General features: G+C 34.8%; 1 protein-coding gene across 4 annotated transcripts in view; it reads right to left on the bottom strand.

The window, feature by feature from the left end:
• Window positions 1-305: 305 nt before the first annotated feature.
• TMTC3 (transmembrane O-mannosyltransferase targeting cadherins 3) overlaps window positions 306-24,736 on the bottom strand; it is a 57,424-nt gene continuing 32,993 nt past the window's right edge. For all 4 annotated transcript variants that reach the window (XM_023589213.2, XM_023589214.2, XM_004459838.5 and 1 more), the window contains 5 exons: window positions 21,095-21,206; window positions 9,052-9,155; window positions 7,696-7,865; window positions 5,896-6,122; window positions 306-3,957 (listed from right to left, as the gene is read on the bottom strand). In XM_023589213.2, the coding sequence (XP_023444981.1) occupies window positions 3,143-3,957; window positions 5,896-6,122; window positions 7,696-7,865; window positions 9,052-9,155; window positions 21,095-21,206 (1,428 nt within the window). In that variant the 3' untranslated portion in view covers window positions 306-3,142. The remainder of the gene's footprint in view (window positions 3,958-5,895; window positions 6,123-7,695; window positions 7,866-9,051; window positions 9,156-21,094; window positions 21,207-24,736) is intronic.

Raw genomic sequence — 24,736 nt, 5'->3', positions numbered from 1 at the left:
GAATTTAATATTGAATATTTAGAAATATGGAACACAGACATCATAGTAATATAAAGTACAATTTTAAATTATTTTCTTATAAACCCTTAACATGGATGGCAGACAGTTTCCAACAGATACTCTCAACTCAGGTACCATATATGCTTTGGGGATCATTTTAAATACTAGCCATGCAAACAATTAGGTTTTTTTAAAAAAATAAATATGATAAATATATGGATTTCTTAAGTATAAAGGGACATACAAATCTAATATTTTAATATTTTTCATTAAAGCATTTTAAAGAAGCATTCTATAACACCAAGTTGAGAAGTAATGAAAAGACAAAAGGTTTTATTAAAATTGTGTAATTCATATACTATTTATGTAAGAGTAAACACAAAATTACAAAACAAAAGAAAATTACATATTTAATTACTTTATCCTCCAAGCCATCAACTTTGGAAAATTACTCAGTGGAATAATGATAGTATAAAATTCCCTATTTTAATAGGAAACTAGGATAGGAGCAATATGAGAAACTTAATTCTTCCTTCTTGAGAAACAGTTAATGAATAACATAATTGCCCCTTGGGGGTTGTCAAAACATTCCCAGAATTCCTGGGTAGAGGATTTTTGTAAAAGAGTGAGAATTAAAACTCCATCCCTTCATGAGCACACAAAGTTTTGAAAGGTTTTCTTTTCCAGACTTACAGATTACTTACATCTTTGAACCATAGGTTAGGGAACTAGGCTTAATTGTTTCCACCTCCCTTCCAAAATAGGTAGCTCCAGAAAGAAAAAAGATCCATTACCTTTGTTCACCTGAATAGTTTTAATAAAATGTATTATGAGTTTAAAGAGAAGAAATAATCTTACACATAAGCAAGCTTGAAAGAATTTAAGGTCTTACATTTCAAAGAATAAGCATCAGTTATAAGAACATATTCCTTAATGGCATTTAAAACATCAAACCTTGAGTTATATTGCTAATTTAAAAAGTTAACACAAAAGGATTTTCCTGAACTCATTTAGAGCAGTGGTCCTCAGCCTGACCTCAAATTAGAATCACTTGAAGAGCTTCTGCAAAAATTGATACATCGCCCCACCTTCTCAGATATTCAGATTTAATTGGTATGGGGTGATTTAATAAACAATGAAGGCTGAGCACCAGTGACTTAAGGTAATTATTAAATTATTAACTATTCCGGGTAGATTTAATTTAAACTATTTAAAATTCAAATACATGAGTATTTCTGTTGTGCCAGGCACTGTTCAAAGTGCTGAGGATTTTTTTTTTTTAAATAAAAGTCATTGGGAACCACTAATATATCTTTTATCATTTGACAGTTATGTAACTTTATTATTATTCAAAGCTTTTATGATCTGTCATGAAAGGCTCCTTTCTATTTTTCGGAACTAGCTTTACACAGAAACATTCCATCAAGATATATGGAGGGAATATAAGAATGCCATCAACATCATTTTTCAAGTCATATTACATGAGGCACAAAGTCATAATATAAGAACTGAAATTAGGTATTGGTGCCAGTGCTTGCTTTAAACTTTCTAAAAAAAAAAATCTATGAAAGATACTAAAGGAACCGAGTAAGAGAGTTGGTCTTAAATTTACTCCATGTTTCTTGTGACCTATTTCTAAAACACTTATTTAAAAAATGTTACAAATTACATTTTTTGAAAAATAATTAGAAATTAATTATCTCCAAGGAAGAGGAATATAGTTCTTGAAATACTGCCTAATTAGAAATTATAGTTACTATCCCAAGATGATAGCTTGAGTTTTAACATTTTAAATTAAAACTAAATAGGTATTATAACTTATATGAAATGTATTTTAACAAAGGAAAAAAAGCAGATTTAAATTTGATTTATATCTATTCTTTCAGCTTTAAATTTTCCAAAACTAACTGACTTATTTATTAATCCTATATTAGGCTAATTATCTTCTATAGTTGGACAGCAGGGCTAAAATGATGCAATTTTGGTTAAACATAATATATGCACATATAGGAAGACAATAGTAACTTTTCATTGCTGAATTTAAAAAGTTTTAAAATTTTTATGAAAGTTCAGTAGTCAAAATAAATATTTAATAAAATATACACCAAAATAAGACATCAACAGAACTCAGTGTTTAAAAATAAACTTTGTCACATCATTTTTCTTTTCATAAAAGAGAACTAAATTCGTTGCTTAAGGTATCTAAGATGACTTAGAAGAGTGATTTAGGTGTGACTTCAGAAACAGAAAATTAAAATTAAACACTAAAATTTGAAAAGAAATTTACTATATCATAACTCAAAAGTTTAAATAAAGCTTATAGTTGGGACTTCTCAATTTGACTATACATGAATAATTTGGGAAAAGAAAATCAAGGAATTACCATGATAATGTGGTTCATAGTATGAAACTAATGATATGTAAAGAAGTGAGAATATTAAATATTAAAATGTGTGTATGTATATATGTAAAACATTACCTTCTTAAAATACACATTTTAGAGTAAACTTGAGGACAAATATACAATTATGAAAATATATTCTTAAACTAACATCATGTAACTTATTTAAAAATGTTTCATCTGGCATTCCTTCTAAAAATCAATAACAACATAATACAACATAAAGGAAACAGTATTCTTAAGATTCTGGTTCAAAGTCCCTTGGTTAAACAGAAGGATTAAAAAATAATGTACTCAATAAATGTTTTTAATCCATGGCCAAACACCAAAAAAAAAAGAAAAGAAAAGAAAACAGGCTAATAAATGGGAATTACACAGAATAAACCAGCCTATGTTGGATATGCCCGCAAGGGACTATCACTCAAACCTCAAATTATTTTTAATTGAGGGTAGTAAATATTATTGTCAGAACCTTCTTTCTACTTTTAAAAAGGATACAAATTTACTACCTGTAGTTTTTATCTCTGCTATATTCATCAAAAATCGGATAATCTCTACCATATCTTATATAATACATGCCTTGTATCCTGGTAAGATAGGTCTTTAAGGAAAATACCATCTCGCTCCTACACAGAGGCATTTCATGATAGACTGTTAAGTATTCCTGATAATTTTCAGAGCTCACAGTACAATTATATGATAAAGTTTTTTCATACCATTGTAACATGATAAAGAGTATCATTATTCACCATTTAAAATACGTTCAATCTCTTCTAGTCGTTTTAAAGCAGCAACTCTTTTTTTCTCAATGTCTTTGATTTCTTTTGTTGTTCTGTGGGGAGTTTCCTTATCTGTATTTTTTCCTAGTTGTTTGTCGGAATTAGACTGGCTTTTATTATCGCTTATTTTTATTGTCTGTGTGGGTTTGTTGGGTTCACTTCTGATTTCCTGTACATTTTCAGTTGGAATTGTATCTTCTACATCTGAAATCTTACCAGCTGGGATTACTGGCTGTTCTACAAAACTAGATGAGGAAATTTTATCCCTAACTATACTCAAATGGCGTTGAATATATTCTTCATGTGGTGCTAATGCCAATGTTTCAACCAGGCATCTTTCAGCTTTTAATAAGTCTTTCTCTTCAAAATAAACAACACAAAGATTGTGTTTCCCTTGTACATTGCTTGGATCCATCTCCAAAATCTTTTCAAAACATTTTTTTGCTCCAAGAATATCTTTCTTTTGATTCATCAGAATGTCTCCCTTTAAAATGAGACCCTTGATATGATCAGGGTAATATTTGAGTAAGTCTTCCAAAACTGGCAAAGCCATTAATTCCTTTGCAGTCTGAGAATACAGGAGTGCCAGATTAAACAAAGCACTTCTGAAGTCTGCTTGTAACTTTATGGCTTTCTTCATCCAAATCTCTGCTTCACTGTCTTTTTTGTCATCCATGGCAAGCATTCCCAAATTGAAATAACCATTAGCATCTTGTGGTTCTTCAGTTATATAGCTTAGAAGTCGTTTTCTAGCTTCAGGTCGGAGTTTAACCTCACCTAAAAATAATTATTTTTTCAAGAGAAAAAAAAATACAGTCAGCAAATGAATTGAGTCTAATGAACAAAGCCATTTTTAAGTATCTAGTTAGAATACAATCAGGTGGCAAAACAAAACAGTTTTTGCACATAAATCAAAAAGTTGAAAGTGAAAACCTCGAAGTATTTACAGGAAAAGACAGTGTGCTTTTAAGCACTGATGTGACAGATTATTTCCTTTCCCTAAAAGCAATTAAAAGTTCCCCAGAGGAGGCAGATGTGGCTCAAGCAGTTGGGCTCCCGCCTATCATATGAGAGGTCCAGGGCCTCTTAGTGAAAGCAAGCTGGCCCATGTGGTAAGCAGGCCCACGTGGAGTGCTGGCCCCATGCAGGAGTGTCGCCCCACGCAGGAATGCCAGCTGATGTGGTGGCTGGCGCAGCACAATGATGCAACAAAGAGAGACACAGAGGAAACAATAGGAGATGTAGCAGAACAGGGAGCTGAGGTGGCGCAAGAGAACGATCACCTCTCTCCCACTCCTCAAGGTCCCAGGATTGGTTCCTGGAGCTGCCTAATGAGAATACAAGCAGACACAAAAGAACACAGTCAATGGACACAGAAAGCAGACAATGGAGGGGGGGAGGTGGTAGAAATAAAGAGATAAATGAAACTTAAAAAAAAAAAAAAGCTCCCCAGAAACCAAAAGGGAGAAATATCATCTCCTTTTAGTTAAGAATCTAAATAGGAGTACCAGTAGGAGAATAAAGAATTAAGAGGAAGAAGCATGTGATCGGGCACCAAAGACATATATTCAATCTTAGTTCTGTTAACCTTATGAGTTTATTCATAGAACAAGTTATTTAACTTCTCTGGGTTAACTTACTGAATGAAATATACAGCTATGAAATCAGGATTTAAGAAATAAATACTTATTGGAATAATTTCTATTGCAAATACATTTTTAAAATTATCAAGCTATACAACTACAAATCTTAGAAGGCAATCTTAAGCTGGGCAAAGGGCATCTTCCATGGTTATTAAGGTTAGCTAACTTTACTAAAAATGAGCTTTCCTCTAAATTTGTGCTTTTTTTGAATACAGGTCTAACAATCTTCTTCTATTCCTTTATTTGACAGCATGATGTGAAACAAAGTTTGTCTAAATTCTTATCCTGATCTCAATATTAAATTAGCCATATGGTATTGGGCTAGTCATTAAATCTATTTGATCCCCAAATTTCTAATCTATTAAATAGGAGAATAGCATAAGTAAACTCTCAGGTCCTTTTCAACTCCAGAAATGCTATGATTTTATGATTCTTTCATTTTCTGCAAAGATTTAAAAAATTATCTAAGAAATAACTAACATTGAAATACAGAGATTTTCCAATAAAGATTAAGAGATAATAAATCATACTAACTTTTAAGGTAGAACTAAATTCCTACACAAAAAGGGATCAAAGTTCCAGATTTATTGTGATCAAGAGTGGTTTTTCTAAATTATAGGATATATCTCAGAAAACTTAGTAAAATTTGGATATAAAATGATGCTAGAGTATACAGTCTTGAAAGCCAAGGAAAAAGAGTACCAGGTTTTCTAAACATATAATCCTTTTGCTCCCCAGATCTAATTATAAAAAACTTCTCAAATACAGATTATTTGGACTGTACAATATTTACATGTAAAAGTTTATTATATTTACACAAATAAAATAAATTAATAAGGTATTTTTTAATAGAGTGCCTGAAAATCAATCTTAACACATACCAGAATAATGGGTTCAAGTGTATGCTACTTGAAAAAAATTTACTTCAAGTATTTGAATATTCTTCCTATAAATCATTTATGTACAGAGTCTGTTCACAAAAATGTTTGGTATGGTTAACAGAGTTTAAATTAAAGTTTTACTATATTTCAAACTATAATTTGTTTAAATAGAAATATTTTAGGAAACATACCTGATTCTTGCATTAATATAGCAGAATTGAATAGTGCTAGCTTATGCTTTGAATTTAGTTCTAAAGCATGATTGAAGTTCTTAAGGGCTTCATTTGGTTCTTTAAGTTCAATATGAACAATGGCCAAATTGTACCAAAGATCTGCATTATTTCTGTCCAGCTCTAGTGCTTTAAGATATGCTTCCTTTGCTTTGAGAGGTTTATTCATTTTTAAAAGCAATTCTCCTCTGTGAAAAAAACAGACACAAGGTTTACTTTCAACATTAACATGCCAATTTGTAGATATATTTTTGACAAGTTTTAGGTCTTCCCACATACTTCAGAGCTTTGATTTTACCTTTTAACTTAAGTTCTTGTATTTCTCTTTCAAATATAACTCTGAGACTATTCTCAAACCTGAACATCTTAGTTTAGCAAATTGGGTCTGATATATTTTCAAATATATTAGAAGGGAAAAGCATGCCTGTTTTTAAGAGGGTAAGATGTAGGGAATGTATCTAAGAAAGAAAAAAAAAATACATATTCTTTGAATGTATCTTGAAAGGAGGCAGACAAGAATGAGTAAGAGAAAGGGCAGATAAAAAGAGTGAGACGATAAATGACTATGATGAAAGGCAAAAAATAGTAATGAGAAAATTCAACTATTTTCTCACTGTACAAAATATTGAGGGTCTGAAATTTGTAACCCATTTTAAAATTAATTTAGTTTTCTTCCATGTATTCTTATAAAATGGCCATTCATAAAAAAACTAGTATGGTGGAAGAGCATACGTGCCAATTGTAGATACCTTTGAGATATCTGGAACTGAGGATTACAGTTTAATACCTCTATACAAGTATTTCTAACATGGCTCTATTTACTGTTAGAGTATAAAAAAGTCATTTTTTTTGTTTAAGTACATATGCACAAATCATATTGAAGTAGTGCTACAATAAGAGTTACTCTTATGATAGTACTTTTACCTATAATATCAGCAAAGGAATGGAATCAAATGAATAACAATAATATTCTCAGTAAAGCAACTTCTAGAGTGTTTGTCCAAAATGATTTTCTTAATGAAGAGAAAATCAAATAATTCTTCATAGATTAACACAGGACAGGTTTTATTTATAGATGCAACCCAACTAAGTCTAGTAGATTTCAACAAGAACTGAATAAACAGCAGAACAAAGCCCCCAACTATATGTTTAAACAGACTTTATCTCAAAATCTTATTAAATTTTGCAGGCCTTTTCCATAGAACCGACATTATAAATTACGATTAGGTCTCTGGGCCAGGCTACAAAACAAAATTGAACATACAAATTTCCTCAAGTATAATATGTATAAAACACAAGGGAAATTAAATTCTAACATGTGATTCCAGAATAAACATTTTTTATTGACAACTAAAAGTTTTTCTTTGTGGCAAAGGCATCACCAATAACCGGTCAATTTCCAGTATTTATTTAGGAAAGTTCCTGAAATTGGTATCATCAGAAGCAACTTTATAACAGAATTTCTATTTCAGGTGGAAGAAAAATAAATTTGGGGATGAAGGTAAATGAAACTAAGAAGGAGCTTCAACCCATTCTTTTGTATAACCTAAGTTTTCTATCATTAAGTTAGTGGCTACTCTATTTCAAGTCAATGAAATATGACTGTCAGTCTGAAACAGACTATGCTCTTATATGTTCTTGATGCAAAGTAAGACTACTAAAAGGAAAAAAAAACTTCCCAATTTAGTCAAAATTGTCCATATATACATGCAGAGGATGTTTCAATTCCTATAATGATGGCTCTAAATTGAGTAACAATACCTGCTAATGTAAGCCTGTTTGAAATCAGGTCTCATGCTTATTGCTTGTCGGTACAGTTGATCTGCTTCTTCCAGTCGGGACTCATTTGCTCGGATCAGGTTGGCCAGATTAATATAAACATTTAGGTGGTTAGGGGCAATTCTGGCTGCATATTTTTTACCAGGAATAATCTGTTAGAAAAAAGCCATTCTCATAATTTGATCTCACAGTACTAAAGTCAAAAGTTCAATAAGTATTTCCAGTGGATTATTACACATAGGACATAAGATTATTATATTAGTCTTATTTTTGTATTAAAATGAAACAAACATGTAAAAGCATCTGTAGTATTAAAATAATATTTTGTGGCATTGAAAGATATATTTTTTTCATTCATGTCTGCTCAATGGACAACTGTTAGCTTTCTATTTATACCAATCTTTTTATGAAGTCAAATAAATGGGCATTTTCAGAAGCCAAAGTCTCTTAGTACGTTTATATTAGGCAAGAAATACAACCCAGATCTCCCATCTTTCAGTTCAGTGTATTATTTAGACCAGGCCAACTTTCATTCTGTCAGCAAAATATTTCCCAGTTATGATAAAAGGGTAGTTAATTTTCTTTCAGTTATACAAAAATCTCATTTGGCTGGTGAAGCTTGGAAATAAATGTTCTAATTAACTGGTTGTATAGGATAGGTAAAGATTATCACATATAATACATATGGATCCAAAATCTTAATAAATATAATGTATCTAATAACTTACATTGAACACAACTGTAGAATCTTAGCAATGGAATTATCCTTAAGATATCATATGGTCCAACTTTGTTTTTTAAGAATTTATCAAACTATTTATCTAATTATTCTTATAGTACTACAGTTAAGAAAACTGCAGCCTGGGGTAATCTTTCTGAGGTCAAGGGCAGAGTCAGATTCTCCAATTTTTAATCTTATAGATGTGTGTGATTGTAAGAGCCAATGGACACAATATAAAACAGAGATGTATCCACTCATTTTATCACTTTACTTCTTTGATAGAAATTCTGTTGAATTTAATGCTTAATGTAAATACATAAAATTCTTTTCATTTAAAATCATGTAAATGATAGGTAACTTGCTATCAAGAATATTTAAAGTTCATACCTTATGGATTTAGTTTTTATAAATGGACTATAAAAGTTTTTATTTTGTTTTAAGTAAGTAAACTAAAAAATAAATGGTATTCTTTATATAAAATTTTCAGGAGTAGATGGTTCATTGGACACTGTTTATATTGACAAATATAAGAAAATAAGGGCTTTCCAACTTATAATTTTATTCAATATGGACAAATAATTGGCATGACATAACAGGAATAAATTATAACAACTTACCTGAGGCATCAGAGATTTAGCCATCATGTAAGATTCTTCAGCTTCTTTGGTTCTATTTAAATTTTTATAAGTTCTTCCTACATTCATATGGGCACCAATATCATCTAAAATGAAAAAAAAAATCTGATAGCAAATATACTAAATAGTATTCAATATAAATTACTGAGGAGACAAGTTTCTAGAAACAAATACAGTAGACAAAAAATGCAAAGGCCGGCATTTGGTTCTGCTTCCTCCTTAAAGTTCTTCTAACCCAACTTGCTGTAATTTATGACAAATAATACACTAGAAAATTACTTAAACATAGCACTGTAGGGCAGAAAATACACACATTACATGAAAAAATTATTTGAATGGATCTTTGAAAGTTGTATGCGTGTGAGGGAGAGAGAGATGAAATGACATTTATATCACTTCATTATATTTTACTATTCTAAGAATTGCCTTATTTCCTTACTCTCAGTGGTCTGCAATTCAATTAAAAAAGTATGGCTCAACTCTACATGTGAATAGGATCATCACAATTCCTAAAATTATTTCCAGTGTTATAACTGACAAATATGCATGCATGATAGGATACAGGCAAAGACTCTGTAAAAAATTGTGTTTTTAAATTTGTGAATGTAGTTGGAATAAGAATATATTAAATGGAATATTAGAATTTGATAGTAACACTTAAGATGCAGAGGCCCATCTATCTTAAATAATGATAAATCCCTATATGATTTATTTGAAGCTTTTAAAAAGGTTGTGCTAATATCAAAGTATCAAGAACTTCTGTTTTATTTTCTGATATGGAAACAAAATACCCTACAGATTTACTCAGGAATATTAGAATAAGCAGTTTAAATAAGATATGAGAATTCACTGCACACTAATTTTTAAAAAGACACAATTCTCGGTAAATTTTCAAAGGTTTGGAATAAAGATAGGAGGGAGGGAGAAGACCTTAAATAGGCAATTTTTACTCAACATGAATCTCTAATAGACATGACAAGGTTTCAAATTATGATTACTACTTGCCTGTTATACCGATGATTTTGCAATTGTGGAATAGTTCTCTGCCTGCAACTCCCAGGACACAAAGGGGCCAAGCATATATATCTTGGGCATTCCCCTAGGAGGAGAGTAACAGTCCTAAGATCTTGCTACATTATGTTTAATGTTGGCAGTTGTGTTCACCTCACAGAAACTGTCAGATGCAGTACAGGTTTGGTTACAGAACTGGAGAACAAGGTTAGGGGAAAAGGGATGATATTTTTTCCTCAAATACTGCTGAGTCATATGAAGCTAAGAGGGGATTGAGAGGGGAAAAAAAGCTTCTGTTAGACATTCCCACTTCTGGGTGTAAAAGCTTTAAAAAAATACAACAGCCCTACCACAGCTCCATCAAAATAGAATCTTCAAGAACACAATCTGTAAAAATTAAAACCTGTAAAGGCAATTTTGAAGCAGAGTCAAGATTGATCATAATTGCATTATTTAGTACATATAAAAAATATAAAAATACAGACTATGCAGCCTTTTACATAGCTCAATTTTATTTTACAGCAGATAAATCCACACCATTTTTTGTAGAGATGAGAAAGTTACTTAGGAAAAACTAAGTACCTAAAGAACTGGAAAAAGATTAAATATACAATAATCTATGGAAAAACAAATAATTGAGTTTAGATAAATAAAAATGTAATCAGTTCCAACTAATCTTAGAACAGAAAGAGATTATCTATTTAGATGAAAGATGGGGGTAAATTATTACCCACTGGAATTAAGTTCTTAAAATGTATCGCAAATGATTGTCTTAAAGGCAGACTTCAAAGACTAGAATAAGCAGTATTTCCTCAAAGAACAAAAAGTACTCAGATATTCTTTCAGCATCAAAAGGGCTAAGTGATAATAAAAAGCTGGTGAATTTAAAAGAGCAACTATGCTCTCATGAATACTCTGTCTAAATGAACAGCAGCATAAGGTAAGCAGTCCCTTTAATTCAATGAATTGAGGACGCCACAAATTTCAAATTGATCCTTAGTCCATCAATATTACCGTTTCTCTAATCAATTCATTTTTCCAGAATCCTAGTTAAGTATTTCATATTGCATTCCCACTTTCTCCTTGAATCTCTAATATCTTACTTCACCAGGGAAACAAGAAATCAGAAGGGAACTTGCTCATGTTCCCATTGTCAAAGCTATCAACTAATATGCATAAATGCGTGTGTCTTTATAAATACTAACATCAACATACACATCCCTCACCTCCCACAAGTCTGCTTTGCCTCCCATTACAATGATGACATATACTTCTCTTCTTATTTAAGGCCAGCCAATTTACCTGTGCACTGAATTCCATCCCCTTTTCTCCTTAAGGACTATGTGCATACTATTAACCCACCTCTTCTGCAGTACACCTTCCTATTTCCCCAAATCTGTTTCTTGGAAGAGCAAGCCTCTTTGAAAGAGTTGGTTAATATTCTCAATTCCAAGTGATTCATGCATGGATAGAATCCAAGGAGATCTATGAAGCTGAATGGGGAAAAACCTGCATTTCTATTTTCACTAACCTCTACTAAAAGGCTAGTAGGCAACAAATCTCACTATCAATAGCAGAACCTTGAGTCATCATCCAAAGAAATCACATACTTTTCCTATCATACTGCAGTTATGGCAGATATCTCAAAATTCAGTTGACACTGAACATTCCTTTGAAAAAACAGTAGTTATTATTAGACCTACCAATAGCTCACATTTGCTCTCAGTTGGCCTATGTAGAGACCCACATGTGATATAGCGGGCAAGTATCAGGTAATTCTGAGCCTAATAACTTTTCAGCCATCAAACAGTAAGTATTCTCATACTGATGGCTCAGGTATTTGTTGTTTTCTAGTATTTCCTATCCATTAAACTGTCTGTCAAATTATTTGAAAAGATACATTTGCAAACATATGGATACTCCTAAGAACTTTAAAAATTATTTCCATCTTGAGGGCATTAAAGAAGAAATATAGCTCCATAATACTTTTGTGATAAAGAGTTTCAAAGATTTTGACTTATATAAAAATGAACTCATTGATATTAGGCAAAACAACAACAACAATAATAAAAGACCCATACAAATAACAAAAAATATTAGTTTAACTCAAAAATCTTTGGAAAATTCTAATGTTCCTTGAGAAATTCTACTCGTTCTATAATCTTATTTGCAAAAATTTTGCAACTGGATTTTTCCCCCAAATCAAAATCAACTGGACATCTAACATAACCTGCATGATGCCTTGTCAAAGAGCACTGTGAAGGTTATATTCTTATTCCATATAAGTAATAAGAGCCTTAAGAGTGAATGTATTTAATTAACTTTAAAATGTTAAGAATCCCTATTCTATGTGATTTTATGCTGTCCAAGGGCTTTAAATAACACTTATATGCTCATTACTCCAAAAATCTCCAGCCTGGACCACACTACTTAGCTCAAATCTTATATAGCTAGCTCCACCTGTATATCTAACAGGGATAAAACAGGGCTCTTGATTGCTCACCTTTCCTCAGAAAACAAAACAAAAAATATTGCTATTTACCCAGTTCTAAGGACATAAACTGAAGAGCCATTCTTTATGCCTTACATTTTCTTATATCCCACATTCAATCTATTGATATATCCTCTCAGCTGCCAAAATCCAGAAATTTTGTGATAAAACCTATTGTTTCCATCTAGCATGGAAAATATACTAGATGACATTAACGGAAGATTAAACAATGCATAAGAACACTCTAGTGACTTCTACCAAACTTTTACCAAAAAAATATACCAAGTCTACACAAACTCTTCCAGAAAACTACAGAAGAGAGAATACTTTTCAAGTAATTCTATGAGGCTAGCATTAATTGATATCCAAACTAGACAAAGACATTATAATAAAAGAAAACTAAAGTCAGTAGCTATTACAAACACAGATGGAAAAATTAACAGTATTTTAGCAAATCAAACCCAATAATGTATAATGTAATGTATGATTAAGTGGATTTTATTGAAGGAATACAAGGTTGACTTAACATTGTAAAATCAATGCACTCTATCATATCAAAAGGCTAAAAACCAAAAAGTCATCTCAGATGCAGAAAAACCACCTGACAAAATCCAACATCCATTTGTGAAAAAATCCTCAGCAAACTAATAGAGAGTGATGGCCTCAACTTGATAAAGGGCATCTATGCAAAACCTACAGCTAATAATATTCCCAATGACGAAAGACTGAATACTTTCCCCTCAGATAAGAAATGAGTCAATCACTTTTATTCAATATTACAATGAGTATTCTAATCTATGTAGTAATGCATACAAATTAGAAATATAAATAAAAGGAATTTCCATATAAGGTAAAGTAAAAGTAAAACAGTCTTTATTCACAGATAGCATGATTATCTTTACAGAAATTCCCATGGAAGCTAAAAAAATTTTTTTAACAAAACTAAAGAATTTAGCAAGGTTAGGAAATAAGAACAATATTAAAATATCAATTGTTTTTATACAATAGCAAAGAATAATCAGCAACTGACACTATACAAACATACAGTAATAACAAAAGATAAAATTGTTATCCTCTGAGATTTAGTTCAGGCACTTCTCTTTGGGTAACAGCGCAGTCAGTCTTGGACACTTGAAGGTCAGGGATGCCGAGAACCAGAGCAGTCAACTCTGAACAGCCCCCCAAAAATTCCTTGGGCCCTTCCATTTAGAGGGCAGTCAAATGTCCCATGAAACTCAGATAAAGCCCTTTGTTTTGGCATATGCTCCCAACATCTCCCATCGCTTAGGCTTGGGTGCTTTGGTCTGAACTTTGGGGTTTCAGGCATCCCCCAAGATCTAGGTTGGCCACAGGGATGCCTGTCGCAAGGCTCTGGAATTAAATTCTCACGATGCTGAGACCAGAGCATCAGCTCCAAGTTATTTGGAGCGGTAAACGTTTTAGTCAGACTTGGACTAGGGGACGCAAGATCAGATGACTAAAAAGAGCTTCTTCATTCTTCTTAGAATAATGGGCATGGTCCCAGGGGAGTGTCTTCTCAGAGATCAAGGAATTCTGACTACTACTGGTCCATGTGGCCAAAGAAGAGCTGAGAGCAGCTTCTGTATAGGACTCTAAATTCCAGCTAAACCCATCTAAAAGAAGATCTGAGCCCAGAAACCTCATTCATGTCTCCTTAGAGAAATGAGGAAATACACCTCAAACTTCCATTAAACTCTGTTGTGTTTATAAAAGGTAAGAACACAGATCAAGATCCAGACTTGTTATGAAACCTCTCCTGGAAAATCAGGAACCTCTTCATGTGCCATCAATTACAATTAAGAGGTTCCTGGCTTTCCTAGCTCCCTATTTCCTTGTAACACCCCAATCATTCCAGCAAAAAAGGTTTGCAGGGTTTTACCCCTTGTGGGAAGTAACTAATGGGATGCAGCCCTAATTTGCGTCTCATTGGGGGCAGGGCTCTCTAGACCCCTTAGCCTCATATCTAGCAGCAGCTCAGGGATTTTCCTGGAGGAATGAAACTGGAGGGTCCAGCACAAAGGTTTTGCCATGGACAGAAACTGGGAGCTTTGCATTTAGGTGATTCTAAAATCAAATCTTTCCCTAAATTAAGCTAAGTGCGTAAAATTCTCTTCTGTTATAATCTGTGTTTAACTCTGTTTGCTTATGCCTAGGAAATCAGATTTGGAGCTCACCTGTTACAAACCGGGTATCAGTGAAATATAACTTAAAAATGAGTCTCTAAATGTCAATTATGCTTTGCTAGTGGATTTAATGTATAAATATTCAACTGCTAAAAAAGCAGAGAAACTGCACAAAGTTGTTCCTAATAAAATTCTTGTGGTTTAGTTAATAAAGGTACCCAATTCACCTTAAAGTAAAAACTTACTAGAAACAGTAACTAAGAATTAATATCATTTATAGATGCTTTTATATTGTAAAACTGAAATTATAATTGGGTAAATTTAGCCTAAATCTACTATTTTAGGTGTAAATCTTAAACTGATCTTCCTTTCTTTTATAGTCAATTCAAGCCTACTCTTACCCCTTGACTTTGCTTATTGTCATTTCATAACAGCTTCTGCCCCTATGGCTCAGGGGAAAGCAAACTTGAGGCATCCCTGTCTTCTGTTCTACTGATTTTAGTGACCCTGCTTTCTCTTGTGGCTCCAAGTGTGGACTAAATTGCCGCCTGGTGGGATTCTCAGCCCACAGGGTTGAAAGTTCACTCTTCCAGTCCAGTGGCCCTTGGAGTCCTGTTATCTCTCAGGACTAGGAAGTGAAGGAGGCCTCCTGCCTTGACTTTTGGGGGTTCCTAAAAGCAGCAATTCATGAGCGAAACCAGTTTCCTCGAGGCTTTGATAGCCTCAGTGTGTTTACATAGAATTAGTCATGCTCACCCAAAGTCTGCTAAAGTCAAAGTGAAAAATAATAGTTCTGAAGCAAAGGAAAATTGTATTAAAGCATTGGGGACATTTTGGTTATAAATCAATAATAAAGGAATGAAATTCTTGTGCAAAACTGCATGGTCACAGTGCAAATTACAGTAATTAAAAGGAGCATACAAAAAAATCTTTTAAATGTTATCTTACAGATAAACTTATTTTGTAAGAGAATGAAAATTCTAACAGTGAGTCCTGTGTTTCTGTGTCAAACTCTACTCATGTTTGCCTATTTGTTCAATATATAACTATACATCAGGATGATAATATCAAATTAACAAATGAAAATTCTTAGATGAGCTAAAATTAAATAAGCGGTTATACATATTATATAAGTATTCCTGGAGCCCAAATTAAGCTGAGCAGGATGGAAAGGTAACAGAGAAATCTAAATATAGAATCTTGGGAAAGGAAAAAGTTTTTCCTAAGCTCTTTAACCTGCCATACCGCCCAAGGCCTTCTCTTTGCAAGAGCTGTGGGAGAAAGATTAGGTATGACAGATTAATATCAACAAGTAAAGAAAAAGTCCTTGATGACAGACTTGGAAAGATCTTTAAATTAAACAGGTTTTCAGAACTTAGCAGTCAATGTGCTTTTAAGATAATTTTATTAAAGAAGTTTGAGCCTTCTGTAAAAGAAAGAAAAAACATTCCTTATATAAACTATAACAGTTTCGATTTTATTTAGCGTGGGTGTTATCTTCCTAGGTTTATGAAATACCAAGTAAATAAATTTGTTAAATCTTTAAGGTGATGAAAGTTAAGCTCCTATCTAATGAAATTAAGTTAAAGAAATGTAGATTTGCCCTCTTTTAAATGCATAAAGTAAATTCCATTGGTGGCTAATTGTAATCTAAGGTAAACTAACCAGTCTATGTGGTTGTGGTCGATTATAAAAGAGTTTATAAATGCATCTTCCAAACTGAAGCATTTAAATGGCTAATTCCAGGAAGCCATTACTAATTAGAAACCTAAATTGATATTAATGGCAAAAAATAACTTCATAACAAGGAAACCTGATGAAAGCCACCTCAATCTGCATATTCAAATGGTAGTAATGAAAAATTGTCTTGATTCCATTGGAAACCTTCAGTTTTCATTTTAAAATACGGAAAAAGTAGTTTTTCCTCTGCTGCTAAAATAAAATACCTGCTAATTAATATCTTCATGGTAAAAGTGTAGAAGAAGCAAAGTACTAAAAAGTTAAGTTCATGTGATGCTACACATTGCATTGGAAGTGTTTAAAAAGTGTATAAAATCAACAGATAGATTTCAGCATTGTCAAACTATTTTGTACATTCAAACCAGGCCTTCAATACAACGCAGGTTGCCTCTCCACATCAGTTATTGGCTAGGTTGGTCACAGACCCTAAAACAATAAAGTATCTACTATATCTCTGAAGTTGATGGAGAAGACGTTGCAGTTTCAGACTCCTGTGGCAGCCAACAATGGCTCAATATAGCCAAATGTACAATGGATATCACCTCTAGACTCGCCCTGTTTCATAGTGCCAAAGGGCACTATGCACCTGGATGCTGGAATATTGGAGCCTACCTTCCTATCTTCTCTCTAGAGTCAACAGTGCTGCAGTTTGCTGGCTGTGTGAAGAACATGCCAAGTGGAGCAATAATCACCAGAGTACTGTGAGTAGAACTTAAACACAACTGGTATTATGGCTTGCTCCCATGGAGAGATAACATGTAAGGTATTGCAAATCTGGAACTTAAATTTATTAATTGGAGCTCAAAGAGAAATTTATGCATTGGATAGTATATCAATTAGTATTAAGCACTGTAACTACATTCTATTATAGATATATGCCTGATGATTATTCAAGGCCATATGCAGAGAAACACTGAACATGATAAAAGTCCTGGTAAACTTCATTCTTTAAATAGTTAATGAAGGTGCTTAGCCCAAGTCTCCCTCCTAGCCCTTTTTCCAGAACCTGTCCCACTTACACCCTGGGGAGGATTGGCAGATAACATGCCATCCTACCAGGGCTAAGCGCTTTCCCGCTAGAAGGGAAACAGCAAACGAGGTGGCTAGGACCCACTTTAGCTTAGCCTCTTTGAGATGGTTCATGGGCAACCTTTCCTCACCCAGGACCTGGAAACTAGGTTCTGATCACAACTTAGCAAGAAAACAAGCCTCATTCTCAATTAGAGCCAAAATATAAGGAACTTTACACTGTAGTTCTGATCACTCCCACAGCTTAGTAACATTAAAGAAACTTCCAGCGTGGTACACTAATCCTGAGCAAAGCCAGCTGCCCAAGAAAGTGCCAGTTCAACAGAAGCACCTGACGGGATGTATGAATGCCAGTAATTGGATGGCCTAAAATACCTCTTCGAGACAAAGCTGAGGTAGTGTCTGTGTCAAAGTCAGCTGTTACCTCTAACATTAGCCCAAATGCCTATTGCTAGGGGGACGGCATACCAGGCACGCCTTTAAAAAATCTTCTCTGTTTTCATCTCTGGTAGCTTAACTAAAAAGGGCAATGCCTCTTCTCATTCCTCTCCCCTACCACAGGAACTGGGATTGTTAATTTATACCTAACCCCATTGCCTATTGCAATCTCTCCCTAGAGTTAACCAACAGCATAAAATGATTCAAGCAGGAAGTGGATGTGGCTCAACTGATAGAGCATCCGCCTACCATATAGGAGGTCCAGGGTTCAAACCCAGGGCTTTGGGAAACAGACTTGGCCCAGTGGTTAGGGCGTTCGACTACCACACGGGAGGTCCGCGGTTCAAACCCCGGGCCTCCTTGACCCGTGTGGAGCTGGCCCATGCGCAGCGCTGATACGTGCAAGGAGTGCCCTGCCACACAGGGGTGTCCCCTGTGTAGGAGAGCCCCATGCACAAAGAAGCACACCCCTTAAGGAGAGCCGCCCTGCGTGAAAAGCGCAGCCGGAACAGGAGGGGCATCGCACACACTGAGAGCTAATGCAGGAAGATGATGTAACAAAAAAGAGACACAGATTCCTGGTGCCACTGAGAATACAAGCAGACAGAGAAGAACACACAGTGAATGGACACAAGAGAGCAAACAATGGGGGGCAGGGATGGGATAGGGGAGAGAAATAAATCTTATAAATAAATAAATAAATAAATAAATAAAATGACTCAAGGAAGAATACTGTTCCCCACCTGCCTGGATCAATACGCAAGTAAACTTAGGGATTTATAATCTATAATGGGAAATTGTAGTGTGTAATTCAGTCTGCTTTATCAATTTCAGACCCTTCCTTTCTCCCTGGGACCATAATCTGTTATTTTCTTTCATTTCTCTTCCCTCCCTACCTTAATAAATTACTGGTCTAACTAACTTGATGTGCTCTTGAAATTCATTTCTGCAGTATACTCAAGAACCTAGACAAAATCCTGCTACACAACCACAGTTCTTCTTGTCCCTTTTTAGCCATATCCTTATCACTGTCTGTCCTCTTCTTCAATACCTAGACATAATACAGTAAAATACCATGACATTTCATCTGTCAAATCCATATATGAAGAATATACCAACAAAACAAGGAATAATCCAAGATGTCTCAAATGGCCAAAAATAATGTTCCAAATTTATGCATTTTATTCAAAATAAATTATAATAAACTGCTTTACCTGTTTTCTTAGCTCACGGAAATAGCAATTTGAAAGTGTGGTGATGAGATCATACTGAGGGAGATAGGTTTTATCAAGTTTCTCAAAAGTGACAATGAAGGAAAAAATTATTTAAAAACTGAGTGTCCATTCCTGCAATGCCCTGTGACAGGCACATTAATCACCAGACAAAACAAAACATACACACACACACTTACTGGTCTTTTTTCCAATGATTTTGCCTCCCCCCTATCTTAACTATACTTAGTTCAATGGCCATGTTCATACCTACCAGAAAAGTATGTTACAGTGGCTGCAACTCCCTTAATATCTCCACCAACCTCCCCTAACAGTATTTAGAAACTTGTGAGGATATGTTTTGGTTGTTACTCCGAATGGAGTAATGATGGCAGTTAGTAGGTCAGGGTCACGTCTAGTACATATCCTTCAATACAGTTCTGTAGAACCAAAATGCTAACATGAGTTCTATTGAAAAAATACTGTTCTGGTTAGATTCTACTCATACGCCAACAATTTTTCAGACCTACAATCTACATGATCCTATTACCTTATCTCTATCCTTCACCATTCCTCACATCTCTTCTTATCTCACTTAAATTCTGTGTCCCATCATTGCAATTATTTCCATATTCTCCTCTTGCTTACTAATACACATCTGGCAAAAATCTAATTCTGTTCAATTATATTCTCCATACTCACCCCTCTGTAACTGAAAGTAGCAGGAGAAAAACATGCAACCATGCCAAATGGTCTTATTTTAAATTAGAGCATTAGAGATGTCTGACAATTTTACTACATGTCCTAGTCTTAATGTTTTCCTAATTTCCTATATCTTTGCTTCAAATTGATACGTGGACTAGCACCAAAAGCATCTGGGAGCTTATGAGAAATGCAAAATTTCAGGACCCATGCCAAACTTACATAACAATATTCATTTTAACAAGATCTCCAGGTAATTCCCATGCACCTTAAAGCTTGTGAAGTACTATCCCTAAGATCAGGGCTCAGTGAGCTTGAACTGAAATTCAAAAAAACATTATTTTTGTGGGAACCTGTTGGTGTGGGTGTGATATATTTATTAAATAATACACAGTATAGTTGGACTTAGTAAGGGGTCAGTGCTTTTCACCTGTCTGGCAAGGAGGTCTGTGGAACATAAAAGGTTAGGAACCCCTGCCCTAGATGACTATTTCATATCCTCTCCTGTTCTCAGATCTCCAACACTTTCCTCCCCCTTCCTCACTCTCTATTGATAACTTTGTCCTCCACTTCAGAGAGAAAATAAAAGCAAACAGAAGAAAACTTCCAGAAGCTTCCTCCAGGTAATTTACTCACTTCCTTACTTTTATGTATGCCCATGTACTCTGCCTTCCCTGTTGCCTCAGGTTATCTGTCAGTTCAACTACTGAAAAAAGTCCTCACCCTGTACACCAGGTCTTATCTATTTCCTCATCTATTCAAGGACACTGATCCATTAATATGTTCTTACCACCTTGCATTACAATCCCCAACTTTAAAGAGTTATTTCCACAACCCCCCTCACATGCATTCTTTCTTCCATCTTAAAAATAAACACCCTATCTTCACCCCACACCCTCCACTGCCACAGTCTTATTAATACCACTTCCACAAGTTATCTATATTTATTATCTCTAAATTTTCTTCCCTCACTCTCTTCAACTCACCCCTATAAGGAAGGCACTTGTACCCATTATTACACTAAATTTGTTCATCAGTGTCACCCAAGAATTCTATGTTTAAAGTTAAAATTCCTTACGTCTGATATAAGTAGCTCTCAGTGCATAATCCAATTCAAAATGAGTCAGCATCTAACATTATGGTATTCGAGTCACTTGGAATAAAGCTTGATAATACAAATACATTATTTTTCCCAAGTATAATCGTTTTTTAAAGAAAGTAAATTATTCAAATAGTTTTTGCTAATTAATAGTACTTACCTGGCTGAACATGTGTAGCCTGTAAGAAGTATTTCAAAGCTCTCTCAAAGTTCTTTTCATTTTCCAAAGCATGACCCACATTATTCCATAATTTAGCATTATTTTTATTTACCTTCAAAACACAAGCACACAGAGAAATAAGTTACAATTACAATTTACAAAAATATGACTCCAGATCACACAGATATTTGAATACTATTAGGAATGAAGTATTCCATGAAGATGATTCTGGGGATGAGAAAGGAGCCAAATGAACAGTGCTCTGCCAAATTTACTGTCCCCTACCCATAATCATTATGCTAAAACCATAGCAGTCTGATCTTATCATTTTATGTATTAGAATTCTACAATAAAAGTTTTATTTGATCAAAGTACAGTGCTGTTTGAAAACTGTTCTGTTTGTATTCTTTAGGAGATAGGTATTAGAATATGAGAATATGTTTAAATATTGCACTGACAACATATTTTTAGGCTTGACATATTTAAGGCAATGTATATTGTCTATTATGGTAATGAGAACAGTGGGATTAAAGTTGTGAGCAGACTCACAGAGCTAGAGTCTGGAAGGTAGGTTATCAGGAGACAGATTTGTAGGTCTATGGTGGAAAACACAACGGAGAGAATGCTGTTTTTGTTTTTTGGCAAATGTGGTGGGGGGAGCCCACTGGTGCATGGTGTCGGTGGTGGGAGGATATGTGTGAAAGGGTACACACAGGGCATGCTTCCATGGAATATAAGTGTGTTCATCTTGGCACAAAGTGTTATCTCAGAGGATGGAGACCCACCTATAAAGTGTATGGTACAAAAGGTAAACCAACTTTGGCATTTGTTCATCAACTGTAACAAATGTACCATACTCATTTGGGATGTTATTGGTAGGGGAGGGTGTGTGTGGATGGTGGGAGTAGAATATAAGGGAATCTCCTGTATTTTCTATGTGACTTTTCTGTAACCTAAAGCTCCTAGGAAAATAAAGTGAAAACAACAACAAAACCAAAGGCACTTGGGGAACATACAGAAGAAACTGTCAACATACATGAAAGATAACAGATTTTACAGTGATGAAAGGGACAATGCAAAAAAAATTTTTTTTAATTAAAAAAACTTTTATTATAATTTTTTTGGCTTAGGATGCAGAAGAGTTACAACTGTGGCAGGGAAGGATCACTGGTCTGGGGTATCAGTGGTGGAGGGATGTGTGGGGAGGGGTACACCTGGGGCATGCCTTTATGGAATATGAATGTGTTCATGTGGTCATGGGGTGTTGTTCTGGTGGGTGGAGAGGAGACCCACAGAATAACCAACAGAATATTGAATTCCTGCTATATTCTCTCAGAGTGGCAAGAATATATAGAGTATATGGGCAGTGCCTAGCAAAGGACAGAGCAATATGCCAGGTCCTCAATACTGATGCTTATACTTATGAACCTTGTTCTTGTGAAATTGAAATTTAGCCTAGTAATATATATTTGCCTAAGAGTTATCTTCTGAAAGCCTGCTTGTTCCTCAAACGCAGCCTCCCTCTAAGCCAAACTAAGTACATAAATTCACTACCATCCCCCCAACATGGAAAATGACTCCTGGGCACTGAGGGATTAATACCAAATGCCAAGTAACAAGGCATTTGGAAAAGACCTAGATCAAAATACTAAATACAAATGCATTTCTATGGCTAAGAGATTTAAAAGTGAGCCAGAAGGTCGTTCCAGAGGTTATGTTTATGTACATCTCACTGACTGCCACAGTAAACAGTGCCTCAAGTAGGGGTGCTCCTGAAGGCTCTAGAGACATCTAGGCACTAAAGGTAGGGCAGACAACCCCAGGAAACTAGTACCCCATTGGCGGACCCTACCTTGGAATATATGATAACCTAACTCCCCAATGTATCAGTTAGACTCATTTATAATTTTCCTACATATGGTTCTTCTGCCCACTTATTTGAACCTAAAGTTAGCACTATATCCATTAAATTTATGTCCCATAGATCTTCTGGCTGTTCATATGCTGGGTGAGCCCTGAATCTCAGCAGAGTTGTAGCTAACACCTAATCTCCAGTTCATCAGACTCACCCAGGACAACTGACAAAAGGATGATGATGGACAACGTGCCTACCCCCGAAAACAGAATATCTACAACTGCACGTAAGACAGTTCCATCCAACTACCCCATGTGATCTAAGCACCCTCACAATCAGAAGCAGAGCGGGTATAACCATCCCCAAATCCTCAAGATAGAGGAATAAACAAACATAAGGAGGGAATGAAACTATGGACTAAAGTAGACTTATTTTTATTCTAGTAATGGAAGAAGTTGTAACACTGATATAAAGACAGTGGTCACTGGAGGTTCTGAGGGAAGGAAGAGGAATAGGGCATTTGAGGACACTGGAATTTTTCTGCATGATATTGCAATGACGGATACAAGCTGTTATATATTTTGTTAAAACCTATAAAACTGCAGTGCAAAGTTTAAAACACATAAACTATAGACCATGTTTAGCAGCAATGCTTCAATATATGTTCATCGATTGTAACAAATTTGCCACAGTAATGACAGGGGGAAGTGTGGGAAGGGGAGGGGGTGGGATATATGGGAATTCTCTATATTTTCCATATAACTTTTATATAATCTAAAGTCCTTTATTTTTAAAGGAAAAGAAAACAGGAAAAAAAATATATAAAAAAGCTCTGAGACAATTTGTGCTTTGAGTTACAAATGGGCATGTATTCCTGTAAGTACAGCTTAATATCCAGACAAAGAGCTAGTTGTAGTGGTTGGGGCTATGGTTTTAACTACTGTCCAGGAGTAAAGACAAGCAAAAATTCTGAAAATTATGGGATTCCAACAGCATCCTGGGGGTTTGGCTAAATAAGTACTGCAATGATCTCCTATTTGTTTGCAGACTTCTGAGGTGGGAGAGGGTGGAGCTACTGAGTGGTACAAGAAGGGAGTCATCCTATCTTAAGTAGGTATCAAAGCAAAAAGTCACATAGACTATTGAATGAAGCAGCAGTGGAGACTGCAGGGAAAATATAGTGGCAAATATAATAATCTTCAGAAGGAATTATGAATTTAGAGATTTGAAGAGGAATAGTGATAAGGGAAAGCTGGGGCAGGGGGAGAAGGGAATCTTTGCTGGTAAGGTTTATAAAATACAAATTTTATAATTTTTTAAAAACATATTCCTATTTATGTTGTCCACTCTATATAAATGTTGTTATTATTCTCTCTGCCAGTCCCTTTTTCTCTTATAATATTGTTATCATTGGTTTTATTCCACATAGTGGGGTGTCATTTATTGCCATGTATTTTATTTCATTGAATCTAAGATGACATCAATGGTAAAACTAACCATTATTTTACAAACCATTAAAGACAATGTGCTACTAATTGCAAGATGCCATTCACTATAAGACATTGTAATTTCAGAGATGTTAAATGGTGGAAAACATGCATCTTAAGAATCAATGGCGGCGGACTTGGCCCAGTGATTAGGGAGTCCGTCTACCACATGGGAGGTCCGCGGTTCAAACCCTGGGCCTCCTTGACCGGTGTGGAGCTGGCCCATGTGCAGTGCTGATGCGCGCAAGGAGTGCCCTGCTGCGCAGGGGTGTCCCCCGCGTAGGAGAGCCCCACGTGCAA

This window comes from Dasypus novemcinctus, chromosome 12, assembly GCF_030445035.2.
Source record: "Dasypus novemcinctus isolate mDasNov1 chromosome 12, mDasNov1.1.hap2, whole genome shotgun sequence".
Taxonomy (NCBI): domain Eukaryota; kingdom Metazoa; phylum Chordata; class Mammalia; order Cingulata; family Dasypodidae; genus Dasypus; species Dasypus novemcinctus.
This window is presented reverse-complemented; position numbering and strand designations above follow the sequence as displayed.